At 41.8% G+C, this 18,632-nt stretch overlaps 1 protein-coding gene across 2 annotated transcripts in view; it reads left to right on the forward strand.

The window, feature by feature from the left end:
• Nucleotides 1–1,088: 1,088 nt before the first annotated feature.
• Nucleotides 1,089–18,632, forward strand: part of LOC117258074 (inactive dipeptidyl peptidase 10) — a 36,265-nt gene continuing 18,721 nt past the window's right edge. Inside the window, exons 1-5 of one of the 2 annotated variants that reach the window (XM_033628545.2) lie at nt 1,089–1,339; nt 8,258–8,372; nt 10,463–10,558; nt 10,755–10,849; nt 13,678–13,749. In XM_033628545.2, the coding sequence (XP_033484436.2) occupies nt 1,301–1,339; nt 8,258–8,372; nt 10,463–10,558; nt 10,755–10,849; nt 13,678–13,749 (417 nt within the window). In that variant the 5' untranslated portion in view covers nt 1,089–1,300. The remainder of the gene's footprint in view (nt 1,340–8,257; nt 8,373–10,462; nt 10,559–10,754; nt 10,850–13,677; nt 13,750–18,632) is intronic. The other variant, XM_078169822.1, reaches the window with a different exon arrangement.

Here is an 18,632-nt window from a genome sequence, read left to right on the forward strand (position 1 = left end):
CTCCAAAAACAGGCAAAACATCCACAAAGAGACACAATATGACCATAAAGAGATGCAAAGAACTACAAAGGGACACAAAATGACTACCAAAACAGTCAAAACAACCACAAAGAGACAAAATATATCATCAAACCGATGCAAAGGAACTGCAAAGAGACTAAAAATAACTGCAAAACGGCCACGGCGACGTAGTATGACCACAAAGACATGCAAAGGAATCGCAAAGGGACAAAAAATAAATACAAAAACTGGCTAAACAACCTCAAAGAAACAAAATATGACAACAAATAGATGCAAAGGAACTGCAAAGAGACTAAACAAACTGCAAAACAACCACAGAAACACAGTATGACCATACAGATATGCAAAAGCACTGCAGACACAAATTAACTACAAAAAAGGCAAAACAACCAAAAAGAGACTTAACATGACCACAAAAAGATACAATGCACTGCAAAGAGTCACAAAAAACACAAAAACAGGCAAAAACAACCACAAAGACATACAACATGACCACAATGAGAGGCAAAGGAACTACAGAGACACAAAACAACTGCAAAAACAGATAAAACAACCAAAAGAGTCACAAAATGACCAAAAAAAGACACAATTACACAAAAAGATGCGCATAGTAACAACAAAGAAATGCAAAATTATCCGCAAACACAAAACAACATCACATCACAACAACCTTGCTACTATGGAAGAGAGGTGGTGGGGCCTTTTTTGTATCTGTGCCCAGGGGCCCACTGGCTCATAATCCGCCCATGGATATGTGGTGTTTTAAAATGTATCCTACCCAGCATGTCTCTTCAGGTATAAAGACACTGCAGCATTGCTCCTGTATAATGCACTGAGGTGTATTATTGCATACACTATTAGCTGATGACTTTATAATTACTATATTAATAGAATTCAATAATAACACTGAAATATAAGCACTTGTGGATGAAATTTGCTGTCAGTCTCTCACATTTTGTTTGTTTTTAATTGCTCCATTTTGATTATCTCCAGGATTGCTGAAACAGCTGAAGTCGCCTGGAATAGCCATGTACCCAACCTCCTGTCATGATTAATTTCTGAGCCAATCAATAGCCTAAGAAGATTGGAAATAGGCGAATGAGTGAGCGAGAGTCACCCGTGCAGAGCGAGGGAGAGAAAGAGAGGGAGAGAGAGCACCAGCCCAGCGAGGACAAACTTGCAAGAAGCAGAGCATGCAGAAAAAGCTCCGCAAGACAACAGTGCAGCCGCTCGGCGGGGTTTGAAGCTACAGAGGCAGCAGAGCTTGTTGCGGATTACAATGATTGCCACAACTCAACAAAACATGACCACTGAGCTGGTATGTGTTGCTTTTTAATTGTTTTTATCCCTACTTAGTTTTCCCTCACATTCAGAGCAGTGAGTGTGTGTGCGTGCATGTTCATGTGTGTGTCTCATCTGTGAGTCCTCTGCTGTGCTGTGTTGTGCTGTACAGTGAGGAATTCCTCATGTGTGCCCACAATACGATGATTATCGATTAGTGCTTAAAGCCATTTCGCCCATTCATACTTTTCCGTCAGTATCAATCTCCTGGACTGCCTTCAGCCTGTGTACTGCGGTGCAGGCGGGTGTTGTAACTCGACGTCCAGTGCTTCTTACTCTTATTGTCCTTCTGTCCCATGCAGACTTTTATAGCATAATATCTGCACCAATAGATTGTATATTCACATAAGAGATTGTCCCAGCAGACAAATGTGCCCCCCAGCCTGTGAAAAAGAGGCTGAAACCTCCAGCCTGCACTGTATGATTGATTATCCCTCTGCTGTGTATTGTCATTGAACAAAGACCATGAACCAATATGATCTGTTTCTTTGCTTATACTATTAACACTCCTTACTAATGATTATACATAGTGTAGTTAATAAAATATCCGTATATAAATTATTATTTGCATTCAGTTGTAACATGCATGTCCACTCCAATATGAGTTCTTTTGGTTTATTTAAAGGAGAGCTCTGCCTACATGTCAGGAGCAGCTTGTGCAACTTCCAGTGCAGTCATGAATGCTTTAATGTAACATCACTGATGCTGATAAATGCTTGCATCAGATTAAACATCACACTTTGATTTCAGTTGGATTTACATGCCTAATATCTATACATAACTAATATGCAGTGATTCCTTTTTTTTTTTTTTTTAAATAAAACTTTCTCATGCTGCATCAGTCCTTGTCCAGAAAATTTACCCTGGCGCATCTGTTACTCCACAGTGCTGTGCAACAACTTAACCTTGCCAAGTCAACTAATTATAAGCTCTAATCAAAGTGTCACTCTCCCTGGCAAAGAGTTTCAATCATGAGATGATTAGTACACAGCTGCTCTGGTGGAGAAAGTGTTTGAGAGACGAGAGGAGCAGTTAAATGATGTCTAATTGGTATGAGCATAGTGATGTTTGACATTAAGCAACGCTCACCTTTAGTTCTTTTACTCCGACTTGGTTGTGAAGTGTCCGTGTGATAATCCTGCAGCATTATTGTCTCCTTGAGAAGGCCACGAACGACTGCGGGGGCTTATGGGCAATCCATCACCTGTAAATGTTACAACATTCATGCCAAAGGCTCCAATCAATGTGCTTTACATTGTAAAGCAATTAATGGGGCAAAGCTGGGTTATGTTGGTGAGAAGATGCAATGATTTAGGGGGGAATGTGGGTTGCTGCTTGTGACGTGTGTTAGTGTGTCATAATATTAGATGATACAGTATGAGCATTGAGCATTGCAGAGTCAACGTAAATGATGTGTGATGCTGTCAAATAAGAAATTCACATCACAATTCCATGCCAAGAAAGCATAAAGCTTTGGTTCTGGTTTAGTTAAGCCCTGGAATTAAGGAGGAAAATAATGGTGTTTTAATTTATTTTCCAAAGGCAATTCAACATTCATCCTGAACACTGATTATGTGACAATATGACACAGTGAATTTTGATACAGTAAGCCCACTATTTGCTGATAGAGTATTACCGTGGAGTTTCAGCCCAGTGAAAAATGACATACTCTTTCTCATTTTTCACTGTAACACTATATCATGTCACCCGCAGCTCTCCCACACGTGTTTTCACTGATGCTGCTTGTTTCCTTAAGGCAGGAATTCGGTCACTGTGAGTGGCTGGACATGCAGAGGAAAAGCTCCCTCATACAGGACCCTTTTTGTACAGTCGTTTTCTTATGCGTGACGAGGGAGCATGAAAAGAAGAAGACAGTAGGGCAGCCTTGCAGCACTAGAGGCTAAAGCGGCAGGTCTTTCATTTCACAAAGGCTGTGTGCTGCATTGTCTGGCAGTAGCCCCGAGGGCAAAAAATCCACCCAGATAGTCCCATATGGTGTCTATACCTCCTACTGTTTGTTTTTTTTTGAATAAACGCAAAGGGAGGAATGGTGGCGCAGTGTGTAGGAGCACAGAAATTCCTCTGGATGCGATGAAAGAGAGCCTAGATATGAATCAATATTGAGCTATAGTATCCCATTACTACAGCAGACTGGTTACCATTTATTCCAACCACACTAAGTTACAGCCTGCTCTAATGATGGCCTTCATTTTAAATGAGGCAGGGAGAGATATTGACAAGGTAAGACATGGGTTGCTTGCTAATCTACTGCAGTCCCATATGAGCAATTATAATGTATCATTAAAACAAGGACCATATAGGTTATATTAAGGGCTGGATGTGTCTGCCAATATATCTTTCTTTTTTATGGTAGTAGTTATTTCATTGATGTGTCTGCCAATGTCATGTTAGTAATAAACACCTCTGCCTGATGTTAAAGGGGGCTTTAGAGGTATGCAAATCCAGAACCAGGATCCCCAAACAGCCTGCACTGGTTCCCTCATTTCTCTGCATGTGATTTATTGTCGGATTCTCCATGCCTCAAAGACACAGAAGATGGAGTTAAGGAGGTCTCCAGAGCCTAATTTATGAATTCTTAGCACCGCCTGGATTCTGCACAACCTAGTTGTGTTGCACAGTGTGCAGATTGAGTAATTGTGTGTAAGTGTGGCTTCCTTTTTTTAGTGTACAAACTCAATCAATACAGTTGGAATTGTTTGATTTTGTGTGCAGTGCTGTGAGAAAAAGAAACCAGATAGCTGGAATCCGTTTGTGTGCAGTTTAATAAGTGTGACTCTTAAGTTAAAATGATACAAGAGAGATCAGGATAGGTCCTGGTGCTCCACATGGAGGTGTCATACTCTGCAAGAGTGCTTAACAGGGGGCGTTTTCCTAAAAGTCTGCTTTATGGCTGTATTCCCACTATTAATTGTTTCCCTCTGGACCTTGTACAACTGTACACCTTATCGATTCTCTCATTTGGTTGAGTGAAAATCCCCGAGCTCTGCTGGCAAACAGCAGAGCTTTCTCTTCTCTAATGCAGTTCTGCACAGGTTGCCAAAAAACATCCTCTCAAGGGGATTCCTTCAGGAGAGTTATCCGTAAACATAACAACCTTTGATTTACATACTCGCATCCTTTGGTGTTTGACTGACACCTCATCTGGGCTTCCACTTCAACTCCTGTGGATGGTTTATTCGTGATTTTCGACCTGGCTCAGCAGAAAACCTGATATATTTGCTTGTCCATCCCGGTGCTGACTGACATAAGCCCTGACCGTCACATAGCCCAGCTCATCACCTGTGCCTGCAGTTTGTGCTGCATTAGATTCCCTCATGCATTGTGATCAGCAACCAGTCTGTACCAGCAGCTTCACCAGTGTACACTTTGGGGATTCTTCCCAGCGCATCTGTACCTCATTTGCAAGTATGACAAAACTCCTCTTTCACCCAAATGTGGGATTCTCCCGGTCTGTCGGAACAACGATACGACCTTAATTGGAAGTATGGTCTAATGTCTGGGCTCAGGGGAATGATAGGAGCTGTGCATCCCATTAGGAGGATGTTTCAGCTCTCACATTGCACCCAGTAATTAGACCGAGGACTTGGAAATGAAAACACTGTGTGATGGAATCAGTCAAGTGGAGGAATTTAATTTAAATCGTCCCTTTTTACTATGAGATCCTGGAATCATTATGCAGTTCTTTATATGTTTTATGATATGTAACCGTGACACTTATTTTTCATGGATTGCAAGTATGCAACATATACCCAGTTTGTTAAAGGGATACTCTGCCGATTTTAACCAGCTTTGTATCATAACAGAGTGGGTAGTATGTGTAAATGATTAACATATTACACTGCCCCATCTTGCCAGTGCCCAGATCTCCCTGCTCATCTCTCAGCTCGAATCACGTCATCTGGCAGATTTCACTGGCACCAGGGCTGTTGCTTGAACTACAGATCGTACTTCCACATTTTGGTATGCCCGCCACCATGGCAATAAAGAGTATAGAGGCAGATTGAGAGGGAGAGCCGCCCATCTCCCTCAAACTCAGACCACAGTGTAAAAGTAGGCGGTGCTGATCAATTATAAACTAAGATTCTGATACTGTTATGCGCATTTTTCGTCCTAAAAAATATTTTAGTGCACTGTTTGGCTCTAATATGAGAATTTGTGAACAGGAAGTGTGCGCCATACCGTTTCTTGTGTTGTAAAAATGGAGGCTGAAAAAAAAAGAGATCAGATGGTAAAACCAAGCAGTGCTGATCAAATATAAACCAAAAATATGTTACTGTGTTGCTTATGTCATGCCTAAAATGTTTTCAGAGACATATTTTAGCTTACTGTTTCACAGAATTTGCGATCGTTTGTTACCAGCAGGCCACCATATTGATTCCCTGTGTCAAAACGGACAAGTTTGCATCACTGCTGCGTTCATGTGCTCCTCGGATGGTTCCAGTTTCGGAGTTGTGAAGTCATTCTTCCGACTTGTTCTTGAGCTTTAAGTCAAAATGTGAAAACAACATGGACACTACAAAGTAAATGTATCATATTTTATTGCTCAGAGCATTTAAACAACACATTGATAACAGTTTGAAGCTTTATATTACAAAGGCAATTTGTCCCAGACTTGTTGCTGTATCAGGACATCCCCTAAAACTACTAAAATATTGCTTTACTCGACTCGTGCTAATAAATCATTTTTCTAACTAATCCAGGTCACCTTACACAGACAGCTAATGGTTACAGCCTAATGCCATATTGTGAATTACACAAATTAGTTTTTACCATCAACCGAACATCTACTTTCATCTGCCATGATTATGATGACAGCTTGGCACCTTGTGTACAAATTTTTTTGCTGATTTTGCAAGTTGTTGGTCTGACTAAGGGGGGCTTTATCCAGTGGGGAACTCGTTTTTCCAATTAGTCCAACTCCACATGAATGCAGGCTACATCAATCATTGGTGGGAGCATTTATTGGTCCGGTGTGGCACAGTGCATTCTGGTAGTTGTAGATTTTCTACCTCTTGAGCAAAATGCCACAGCCCTTTTTCTGTGGTCATGTAGCACCAATTTCTAAATTATTATTGTTTCTGTATCCATAGCCCTGTTTTATGAAAAGACCATCTTTCCAACAGGGAAATACATTTTTTAAGTTCAGAGAGATTCAGTTCTCAATTTTTCAAATGTATAACAGTTTAAACAAACAGAAAGTGCTGAAGATGCAGTATGTTTTAGTATTGACTGTATTCTCCCAACGCCTTCATGGACTGCTGTAGGTTTGTTTATCTGATGGAAGTATAATGGTAGTTCACTCGGAGATTGTGTGCTGAGAGGGCAGGAGAATGAGACAAAACAGAGTGTTAGAGAGGCCAGTAGATACACAGCATTGGACATCAATCACACAGCTCTGGCCTGCACTGAGAGTTCAAGCCTTACTCAGAGGTTCTCCCTGCAGGTGCAACTGGTAGTGGTTTTAATTTGAACATGCTATGATACTGCGAGCCAGGGAGATCTATTAAAGATGAGACCTTGGCAGGAGTTCTGTGCTGGCAACCAGTTGAGATAGAGCAGACCTCGTGTGTCTTCCATTCATCTTGGGTATAAAGTGAACCTGCTTTTTTTAATAAGAGGTGAGAACCTCTATAAAGAATTCTTAAAAGTCATAAAAAATGTGTATGGAGGATTTTTATCTTAGCGAAATAAGTGGTGCACGGAGGCGTAAAAAAAATTGAGAAACCTCTCTGTTTCTGGTTCAACTGCATTGACCTTTACTCTTCAGTTCCTGCAGAATATTTCATTCCTCTGAAATGGGTTTTTAAGACATTTTGACTCCAGTTATGTAAGTGCAGTTTTCAGCACTTTGACACGCTATGTGCCAGCAGCTTTACTGTAAGTCAGATGGTCAAGGGAGATAAAGAATTGTATGTTTTTGGAGAGGAAGTGCTAGGTGTGACCGATACAAGAGACTCAGGGACAGCTGGTGTCACCCAGGGAGCACAGAGGAGCAGCAATCTGTTGACCTGCGAGCCAAGATACCCTCCTTCCGCTGCCCACCTCCCTATGTCCCGGAGGAAGGTGATCGGGACAGGCTCTGAGGGTTAAGCCAAAGGGGCGGGCAGCCATAATGAAGGCTGAATTTTATAGCTGCTCTGTGATTGAACTCTCTCGCACTCCAACGGCCATGTGGCTCCAGCAGTGCCAACCACTCATTATGAGGGAGTGGAACGCAGCTTGGGAACGGCATGCAATTGTGTTTAATTGTAAGTGATACTGATGCTGGCTCATTCCATCAGTTCCCCCTGATCGCATACAGAGGATACACAAGGACTTAAAGAAAGTTGAAGTTTTGCTCTCTTGGTAACTGAGGCTTTATCTAGAATTTATTGTGTACTTATACAGTCCCAGCCACTTCTTATTTTTATTACCTCATTAACAACTTCATCCAATGCTGTTAAATAAATCCAGATCCGCCAAAGCAGGTAACAGCTTTTTCTATAAAAAGCACTCTGTCATTTCAGGTACATTTCATTATCCCATCACCATCCCTCCTGTTTTTTAGCAAAAGCACATGGCTCATCAGTCATGTAACAGGTGAAATGAGGCGATGATAAAGAAAAATTATGGTGCGGCCAAAACTGCTGCCGCAATTAAAGTCTGATCTCGCAACAATTTTACGCAGTTCTCATACGGAAAATTAAAGTAATTCAGCGAGGTCTGTTTGATGCTGAAGACTGGTCCCAATCCCCCCCGAGGCTCACTGTACTGATGTGCCTGTCGGGGGGGGGGAATTTCTGTGAGAGCGTAGAAATGAGGCAGCACTAATGTCCTCCTCCTCCTCAGCTGTGCTCGCATTCATCACTGTATTTGTGTGTTCTTTTCATATCAGGACCTGGGGAGTTCAGATGGTCCCCCACGGAACTGGAAGGGCATAGGGATTGCCATGGTGGTGATCCTGGCTGTTATGTCTCTGGTCATTCTCTCCGTCATCCTCCTCACGCCTGGTAAGAAGTTGTTTGGGAGTAAAAGCAACCAAGCTGAGAGGAGTTGTGATGTGGGGAATTAATGGAGTAGTTTGACATTTTGTGAAATAGTCTCCCTTTCTGGTGGAGAGTAAAATGAAAAGATCACTACCACTCTCGTGTCTGTAGGGTCTAAATTAAGCCATCAGCCAGTCAGGTTATCTTAGCATGAAGACTGGAAACAGGGGAAATGGCTCCCCTGGCTCTGTCCAAAGATAACAAAATCCTTCTACCCACACCTCTAAAGCTCAATAATTAACACATCATATCTTGTTTGTTCTAACTGTATTAAAACCACAGTGTAAAAACTACAATTCACCATTTTTTATAGGGATTAAACAAAAAATGTAACCAAGTGGGAAACCTCAGGGTTTGAAAAATGAAGCCAACCGTGAAGTGCTATAAATTACACCTCCTCAAATGGCCACTGGAGGCTAGCTCCAGAAGCCAGTCAATCCTAATAGACCCCCTCCAGTTGACCACCAGCCTCATTTGATGTTGATATATGTTTGAATTTAGGTTGTGACATTGGGTGACCAAAATTTAATGTCAGGACAACTTCTAATGCCAGTGTCAATTTGATGTAGATACTGACAGCACATGCCATTTTATATTTTGTTGGTTTTAAGTTATGTTGTGAAGTAACTAAAATCCAATGTCCTCCCATGCCAATGTCATCTTGACGTAGAATGGAAACATTTAGTTGTAAGATATGGAGAACAAATCTCAAATACTAACGTCATTAGACACTTAAAATATTGTCAACCCAATTTTTGTGTCAACCAAAACGTTGGACGTCAGAGTCCAACTTCTCTCTGACAACATATTGACATCTGGTGCCAGCTGGGCCATGTTAAAATGCCCAAATTTACAGCAGAAATAAATGTGTTTCCAGCCTGGTACGAAACGGTTTTGGTTTCTATAGCTAATTTTCCAAATAATGACAACTCTACAGGGACAGAATTTTTATAACTCACCTGTTTACATTTTATTGAGGCTTAAAGTTAGACGTAATTAAGGGCGTGGCCTTGTCGAGTGACAGGCTGCCTGCAAGACATCACCACAGTTTATGAGTCAGATCCATCCCTCGTTCTCCACACCTCCAATCTCTTGTCCAAATTTGGTCTCTGTTTGTGAAAAAATCCAAGATGGTGACGGCCATAATGCCAAAGTTGAGGCTTCAAAACGGGAGTCCACAGGCCAATGTGTGACCTCACCATAGCTATGTCTATCGATACACGTAACATACGTGGATGTAATGTGTTAATTAGTGAGCTTTAGAGGTAGATAAATGTTGTCATTGGTGGACAGACCCAGGCTAGCTGTTTCTATCTGCTTCCTGTCTTTATGTTAAGCTAACTAGCTAGCTACTGTTACTGGATGAAACATATTCATTAGTGAGCTTTAGAGATGCTGATAGGTGTGTTTTGTTATTGTTAGACAGAGTCAGGCTAGCTGTTTATATCTGCTTCCTGTCTTTATGCTAAGCTAACTAGCTACAGTACATGGATAAAACATGTTAATTGGTGAGCTTTAAAGATGCTGGCAGCGTGTTCTGTTATTGCTGGACAGAGCCAGGCTAGCTGTTTCTATCTGCTTTGTGTCTTTATGCTAAGCTAACCAGCTGCAGCACATGGATTTAACATGTTACTGAGCTTTAGAGATGCTGGTCAGTGTATTTTGTCATTGTTGGACACAGCCAGGCAAGTTGTTTCTATCAGCTTCCTGTCTTCATGCTAAGCTAAGCTAACCAGTTACTGGCTGTAGCCTTATATTCAATGCACAGCTATGAGAATGTCTTCTAACTCTCTGCCAAAAAGCAAATAGGCATTTTTCCCAAAATGTTGATCTTCTGCTTTGAAAGGAGGAGTAATGTGGGCAAGCATTTAAAAAATGTTGCAAATATTGCAAACATATTAACAGTGACATTAAAAATGCAAAAAAAAAAAAAAAAGAATCTAAGTTCAAAGCAGAAATATAGGCCAGACTCCAACGTACTCAGACTTCGCTTTAGTGTAAACATGACACACTTTTTGATGAGCTAATTAATTCTTGTCTCTTTGCATCTGAAGATGAATCTCACTTGTTACTCCGTTCCCATCTCACCATGGAGGATTTGGAGAGTGATGAGTTCAAAGTTCATGACCCCTGTGTGGCATGGTTGAACGGTAAGGATCCCTGTTTTGACTCACAAATTACTCCTGACTCACTAAGTGCTCACTGCACTTTAAATCCACTTTGATGATCTCACCTGAGGCTGAGCCACTGATTTTGAGACCTATCAGCCATCACTGCCTCTGTGGATTTAAGTCATCACTCTAATAACACAGAGCCCTCTTCCCTGACCTGTCTTAACCTTGTCAGAAAACGAAGTGGCTCTCCGCACCAGAGAGGGACACGTCCTGTCGTTCAGCCTCAACAGCAATCTCACCTCGACTCTGGTGGACAACACCTCCCTGGTGAGTTACAGCAACACATCTTCTGAGGACAGAGGACACATTTTAGTATTGATTGGCCCATGTCCACAGGCAGCTGGACAAATTGGCTGGCCAAAAGAGCTTCCAGATTAAGAGAGAGGCTGTAGAATCCCACTGTTCCACATCCCACTCTTGAGAGAGAAAAAAAGATTTGGCGGCGTGACAGTATCAGCTTCTTTTCCCCGAAATCTGGCTGCTCTGTGAGCCCTCAACATGTGCTTTCAAAGAGAATTTTCCAAGCAAGGGCATCATTTGGAACACCGCCTCTGCGCGACACTGACAGACTTATATGGGTCATCGCAGAGGAGCTTAAAGCAGGGTTGTGTTGTCAGGTTGAGAACAAGTCTCTCCTTGGTGTTGTGATATGGTTTGTTTTCTCTGCTGCTGTTGCTAATTCCAGAGAAAGATAAATATTCCTGTACGAATACCAAGATGCACATGGTGTTTCCCTAAATAAATCAATGGCTGAGGCAGATTTAGCTACATATAGTTTCAAACTTTGAGATGGAAATTCACAGTACTGAGTAAAACTTTTTTTTAGGTAGCACTTTTTTAAACCAGTGCTTCGCAGTCATGAAAAAAAAGATGATACATAGCATCTGTAGAAATGTTTAAATCACAGACAGATGAGCAAAAAATGTTAAAGAATAAGAACAAATGAGGGCAGGGAAGCTCTAATGGCATGTCTTTGAGAACAGGTTTTCAGCTGAGATTTAAACACTCAATAGAGTTTTAGCTCTGTTCCACTGGAGGATTTTCAAAGTGTAACCTGGAGCTTACATACCTTAATTTGTCAAGAACTCGTAAGGCTCTAACTCTTTGGACACCAGGACAAACGTTGTCGTTTTGATATGTTTTTGATATGTTGTATGGTAGGCAAGTGCAGTTCATTTATGACAAGAAAACAGTGGAGCTAATGTCACATGTTTTGCTGATTTGACTCCGAGAGAGGGGGACTGTTGCATGACCTTGAAGCCAGGACAGCAAAATCTTGGCTACTACAAATCTTGAACTTTGACTGGAGCCCAATTACAGTAAGAGCACATGCTCCAGTGACTTGAGCTACATGATCTCATCCCTACTCTTTGATGCTTTGGCAGCGTTTTGCATTGTATCTTGACACAGGGGGTTGACAGTTAGGTTAAGGCAATGATACTAATTGGTCATGGTTGACATTGGTCAAGTGAGTTAACTAACATCACTGACAACTCTTGTCACCAATGCTTAAATCAGTACTTGATACATTTAAGGTATTGAACGCAACAACCCAGCACGCTGTAGTATCAAAACATCTCCAGTCAAACGATACCTGTTTTTAATCCTTTCTGCACCAGGGGTCTATTACCGGACCATCTGCACTCCCTGCCTTATCATACTTTATGTTGCTGCCAATCCAACACGGAGCAGTTAAACAGTCCCAGCAAACCCACACCAACACAGAAATGGCTCGACTGTCGTTTAATCCATTAATAACCGTAAATAATTTTAGCTGTGTGATGCTAACAGTTAGCCCTGTCATTGTGTGTGTGTGCGGCTGGGCGAACTCTAACAACTATCCCTGGTGCAGAGCTCACACTCCTGCAGCAGCAGCTACGACCCATAAACCCAGTCTGTGGTGTAGTGAAATCGAGTGCAGTGTATTTGATGGATGCCACCAAAATATTAAGTATGGTTTAGCTACACGCCACTCCATTCACTGTATTGGTACTGCATTAATTACTCTATTGGTATCGGTATCACCTTGAGGGTACTGGTGTTGTTCTTTTTTAAATGATACTCCCCCCCCCCCCAGCAACTGACTAATGGCTCATGATTAACGATTTATGTGACAAAATAACTCAACACTGACTTTTAGTTTCCCACAGGACACAAACATGATCTCCTGGGTCAAGTCCTGTGCTTGTTGGACCCATCCTCCTCCTCTCCCACCTGCTCTAAATGGACTGTCTTGCTCTTCATACTACATCCATTTCTCTAAATGTCTAATATTGACGTGGGTTTACATTGGAGTCGGTTGACACTTGGTATATCTTCAATGGGCACTAAAGGGTGCAATGTGCATCTGTATGTGACACTGAGGGCCACTGCTCAATGGCATCTTTTGACGCCACTGGGGTGAGATCAGGCTGACTTGAGAGTCCTAGTGGACCAATAAGAGATCAGCTCACTAATGTTTGGTGGAGCTGAAATATGTAAAGCCTTGTAAGTAATTAGAAGGATTAGATTTTGAGGAAGCCAGTGTTGTGAAGCCAGCGTCTGGGGTGATATGAGAATGCCTTGGTGTTTTAGTTTGTAAACATACAGCATAAATTGTGCTGTAGCTTCTTGGCTTAAACAAGAATGTAATGCTTTACAATAGTGGAGACGTGGAGATAATAAGGAATGGATGATTTATTTGAGCTGGTGGAAAGATAAGAAAGAGTGCAGTTTGTTCCTTAACTGAAAATAACAGTAGAACAACTGTAGAACAGACCTGAGATCTTTCATACTTTGAGTTATAATTTGGCCCCAGGAAGGTCCTGCAGATTGCAAGGTTACCTTAAAAGAGAGAAATATATAAACTTTTTATTTGGAGCTTAACAGTGTGCAGACCTGTTTTGTGCCCTACAGTGATATTTCTTTGTCTTGCACCTGAGTTTTTCTGCCTGGTTGTGCGCACACATGTGTCTCAACTGTGAGTCATGAGCCAGAAAACCTGAGCCTGTGCTGAAGTCGAATTTCAAACTTAGAGTGCTTCAGCAGAACCCACTTTCTTCACAGGAGAACAACTGGATCATGTGTTGTCTAATTTTTCTTCTTCTTACCTACAGGACCTGACCACCACTAAATTCCAAGTGTCTGCAGACAAGAGGTTTGTCCTCTTGGCGTATAACATTCGACCGGTAAGTTTTCTCTGAATCCCTAGTTGACTTATTCCAGAAAACACTGTTAGAGTTTCTTACCTTCAGCAGACACCCAGGGTCATAAATTATCGACTAATATCAGAGACACGCTGTTAACGCCACATGTCTGACTGCAAAACAACAGTGACATGCATGCTAATTAGAGAAGGAGCAAGAACATGAAGGAGGAGGGTGAGGGAAAAGGGTGTGTGTGTGTGTTAGTGTGTGTGCTGATTCTGCTACTGCAGCAGTCCTTAGCTCCATAACATCACCCACCAAATCACTGGGATAACATATGGGGAGTTGAATATTTTAACTGGCTGATGGCGGAAGGTGCAGGGGGTTGAGGAAAGCTTAGAGTGAGTGATCAGTGTGATAGCGGGGGGGAAGGGGAGATCAAGGAGATGGAGGGGTAAAGTTGGAGCTGCAGTAATGAAATCGCCCCTGCTAGTTCGGTGGGGAATTTTAATGAGGAGCTGACGAGAATCACAATCGCAGGTGGTTCTCAGATAAGCGTCGGGGTACACACAAAACACAGATCTTTTTGCTGCCTTTACTTCAACGCCACATAGCTCCAGCCATCTCACTCTGTAAATACTCGCACCATTAATAAATAGTTGAGTCTTTCCTCAAAGGGCAGGCAAGTTGTGTAATGTGCAAGTAATCAGCGATGGAGGGAAACAGAATTAGGAGGAAATGAAAGCCCTCAGCACATTTTCTCCACATTTTTATTAAAAAACTAAAAGCAGATTTTGCTGCTCTCTCGCACTCTCATTCGTTCAGTCTCTTCCATCTCTCTGGGTTTCCTTTAGAGATCTGCTCTAATCACTGCGTATCATATTCTGTGTGTGTGTGTGTGTGTGTGTGTGTGTGTGTGTGTGTGTGTGTGTGTGTGTGTGTGTTGGAATGAATGAGCCTGTTGCTGTGTTACAGCGTTCATCAGTGCATCCATTCTAACTGAATTATTGAGCGGTTAACATACATTCAATCAGTTTTCAGATATCTCTGTAGGGAAAGGTCTCAGATCTTTGTCCAATCTGTGGGCTGATTTATCCCATTTGCATACTTGCTTTGATGTCAGCAAGAATTGTCTACTCTCATCTGTATGCTGTTTGTGTGTATTCACACTCGAGGAAGTCAGAGGCAGCGGGCACGCCACCTGGAATCATTTGTATATTTAGAAATGGAAATGTTTGTGTGAGTACGGTTGGCATCTTGTGTGCATGGGGGCTGTTCCTCCATCCTCTCCATCTTACCAGCTCCCTCCTTCTCTCTCCCACTCCGTCTTCACTCACTTTTTTTTCCCGTCTATCTCTGGAGAGATTTGTGCTGACTGAGGCAGTTTGTGCCAGGCACCAGCTTTGCTGTTCGAAAGAGGAGCGGCACGCTGCCGAGAGTGGCAGAGAACGAGAGGGGAAAGACAGAGTGAGCAGTGGGGGAAGCCACTTGTGATGGAGGGAGGTGGGGAGAATAAATGGGATATGCACCATTTGCCCTGCGTTACACTGCCCAGTTTAAATCAATCAGAATGGTTATCACAGAAATGACAGAGATGCTAAAAGGAGAAAGCTGCAGTGGAGAGAAATGGATGAGCAGGCTGTGTGTAAAGTTAAAAGGCTTCTCTGGATTTTGTATTAGCTCTGGAGGCTTTTGGGAGGGTTTTGTGCCTGGTGGGTGAAAATAAATGGATTTTGATAAGAGCGTATACATAGAAGTGAGTTGGGGATTTGGCCACATAGGAACAAGAGAAAGCAGATTTCCTACAGGAAAATGTCTTTCCACAAAGCCTGTTTGAATTAAATGGGTTTGTGTGCAAGAGGACGAAGAGAGGACCTACATTTTAAGAGAGTGATACTTTAGAGGAGGTTTCTGGGATTGATGAGCGGAGGCAAGCGGACCAGTACCTGCCAAGACAGTGCAGTTTAGGGACAAAAAAGATGCCAACAGAGTCGTGTCTGCACTCTGCAGCAAACGCTGATGGGTGCTGGTATCAAAGGCAGCGCATAGAAGGGCTGCTAAGAAATGCTTGTGAGGCAGGAACAATGTTGAGGAAGAAGAATGCTATCATCTCTGTATTGTCTATCCTGCAGTGCACAATATATCCCATATCCGTGCACATGCAAAGGCTGTTGTAATCTCTGTAAATTTCCTTTTGTCACGTTATCCCATGCTATCTTCTGAGTGTTTAATCTGTGTTTTATGCCCCCACCTTTGTTTTGGCGACATGGGTTGGGGAGGGGGCGGGTAATAAGGGAGGGTGAGGAGCAGAGCAATCTGGAGGATTTATGATATGTTACTGGCAGGCACATTAGAATTCACTCTGCCTCTCCAAGACAGATGCTCTCACTCTCTCCGTCTGTTTATCACACTGACACACACAAACACACAATAACGTACAGCTCCTGCCACCAGCTCCATGATGTTAAATCATGAGCAGAATCTCTGGGTTTCCTTAACAAATCATAAACAGCTGATCGAGCCCGGCACTGATGGCGACGCTGCCCCCCTTGGTCTTGAAGAGTGATACTTCTAACCCGAGATCCTTGTCCTGTGTTGCGGAGCTGTCAACTCTGGCTGTGCCTCGGCCCTCTCTGCATCCTTTCCTCCTTTCCTGCCTTTCTTTCCTTTTCTCTATCTCCCTCAGTCATTTTTCTCTGTTGTGTTGGACCAGTCCATCCCTTCCTCTTCCTGTCCTCACAGTTGTTTTCTGTCGTAGCCAACTGTTTTCTTGAACACCCGTTCATGCTCAGACTTTACAATCAGATTTCAGTTTCATTTAGATAGCCTTAGAATTTATTTACACTCTAAAATCCTTGCAGCTCGACTCCATCCATGCATTTTCTGACAACAGACATACAACACAAAGGAGAAATCCAATTTTGCTGCTAAGTGTGCTGTGTAGAGGATGTGACATTTAATTTCTTCAGGGTTGGTTTCCCAGTACAGGTCAGGCTTTCAGAGGCCGGTGGGCAAATAGCCTGCTTACAACCCTTTGCATGAGAAAAAAAGAATGGTGCAAATCAATTTATTACCAGGAATTCACCAGGTAATGTGTTGATCAACTGCGGTTTATACACACACACAGACATGCACACATTCATTGATTCCGGTCTTCTTCAGCGTGTTAATTTAATTATTCATTGAGCTGCTGATGCTTGTGTCAGGGTAGCGACGTAGTTGCCTGCCACAGTAGATCTCAGTTGGAAGGATATTAGCTGTAATGATGTTATTTAATAAGCATATCTGTCTTAGTTTCTGTGCCTCCCTTTCCCATGTCATGTCTTTAATGTTGTCGATTTTACTCAGGCTTAAGGGTGCCCTGTTATCCAAATTTCTGTTATTCAAATGTGATCTCAATAATGATGTAATATGGATGAAATGGCTGCCAGTGGTTTAATGGCTCGAATAAATTAAGTGTGAAGTATAAGCTGTGATCAGTTCAGTAATAATCAAAGCAATACTGAAATACTGTCTACTGAAAATGGCCCCACACACATACAGACATTTGCTACTGCTGCTTTTTAGGTGAAGGAATAATATTAAAATGTTATTAAACTATTATTAATAAATTAATTTAGGGTTCACTGAACATTTCCCTCTCTAATTTTGTAGCACAGTGTTGCTGCCCTTTTAAAAAAGCAATAAGCCACTTGATACTGTGCTTTGCAGAAATTAGAGGATGCAAACACAGCTTCCTGTTGCCTATTGTTTAATTGTAAAGATGGTCTCAGCTAGAGCTGGGTGATATGAAACAAATCAAATATCATATGAAACACCTTAATATTGATATTTCAACAATTATGTACATTTAAGTAAGGGTTACACAGTGAGATTTTTGATTTATAATAATTAGTAATGTGGATATAGTGACTAAAGCCGGGCTCAGACTACAGGAGTTTTGAGAGGATTTATCCCTGATATAATCAGAGGAGAAATTTGATCTGGGACCAGTCGGTACCGATGTTCAGCCCAGATTATCTGCTAATATGAGAGGTTTACACATTCAGTTTTAAACCCCCATAACAGCTTGCAGGCTTATCAGCTGTGCCCCGACAATTTCTAGGAGTGGGAATCAGCAGAGGCACTACAATATGATATTATCAAGATACCTCAGTCCCAATACAATATTATTGAGATGTTAAATATTTTTGCAATATGCTGAGTATTACGATAATAAATGTTGCAATTCATTACTTTCTTTCAACTGCAAATTATGTCCCCAAAGGGAAACTGTATGCTAATGTATCTAGTGGACTGAAAAAGCAATTCATTTCAATATTCAAGCAGACTTCCAAAAGTTTAATTTGTATTTGCAATATTAATTATTTATCCATTACAAAGATGATACTTGGTGTTCGTGCACTGTTAAACTATTGCCAGGAAAAACATTGGGATGCTATGTGTATCAATGTTTTCCCCCACCCCAGATAATCTGAAACATATTGATATTTAGAGTTTAAAATCTGGATGATTACTGTTATGATTACATCAGTACAGAGCAGCTGACAGTGTTGCCAAGCAATTGTAAGCATTTTAGCCCTTGATGCTAACATTAGCTAGTATATATTGTTGACAGATATTAAAACTTACAGATAAAATCTCATCTCCAGTTCTCACTGAAGAATTGACCACCCACGTCTCCCAAACCATTTTCTCATCCAGACTCGTTCAGCTTTCTGGCTTTGTTTTTTTCACTGCAGCACAGAAAGTTGTTGCAGTATGTCAGTCTCCATTTTGTTTACAACTACTTCCCCATGAGATCATATGAAGTGGTGCATTTATGCTCCCTCTGGAAAGATAAACTTAATAATATTCTGTAGTATGTGTGCATGTTTGACATTAGAGAGAAGGACATCTGTGAAGGTTCTCCTTATGTGTGTGAT

The sequence above is a fragment of the Epinephelus lanceolatus genome, chromosome 8 (genome assembly GCF_041903045.1).
Source record: "Epinephelus lanceolatus isolate andai-2023 chromosome 8, ASM4190304v1, whole genome shotgun sequence".
Lineage (NCBI taxonomy): Eukaryota > Metazoa > Chordata > Actinopteri > Perciformes > Serranidae > Epinephelus > Epinephelus lanceolatus.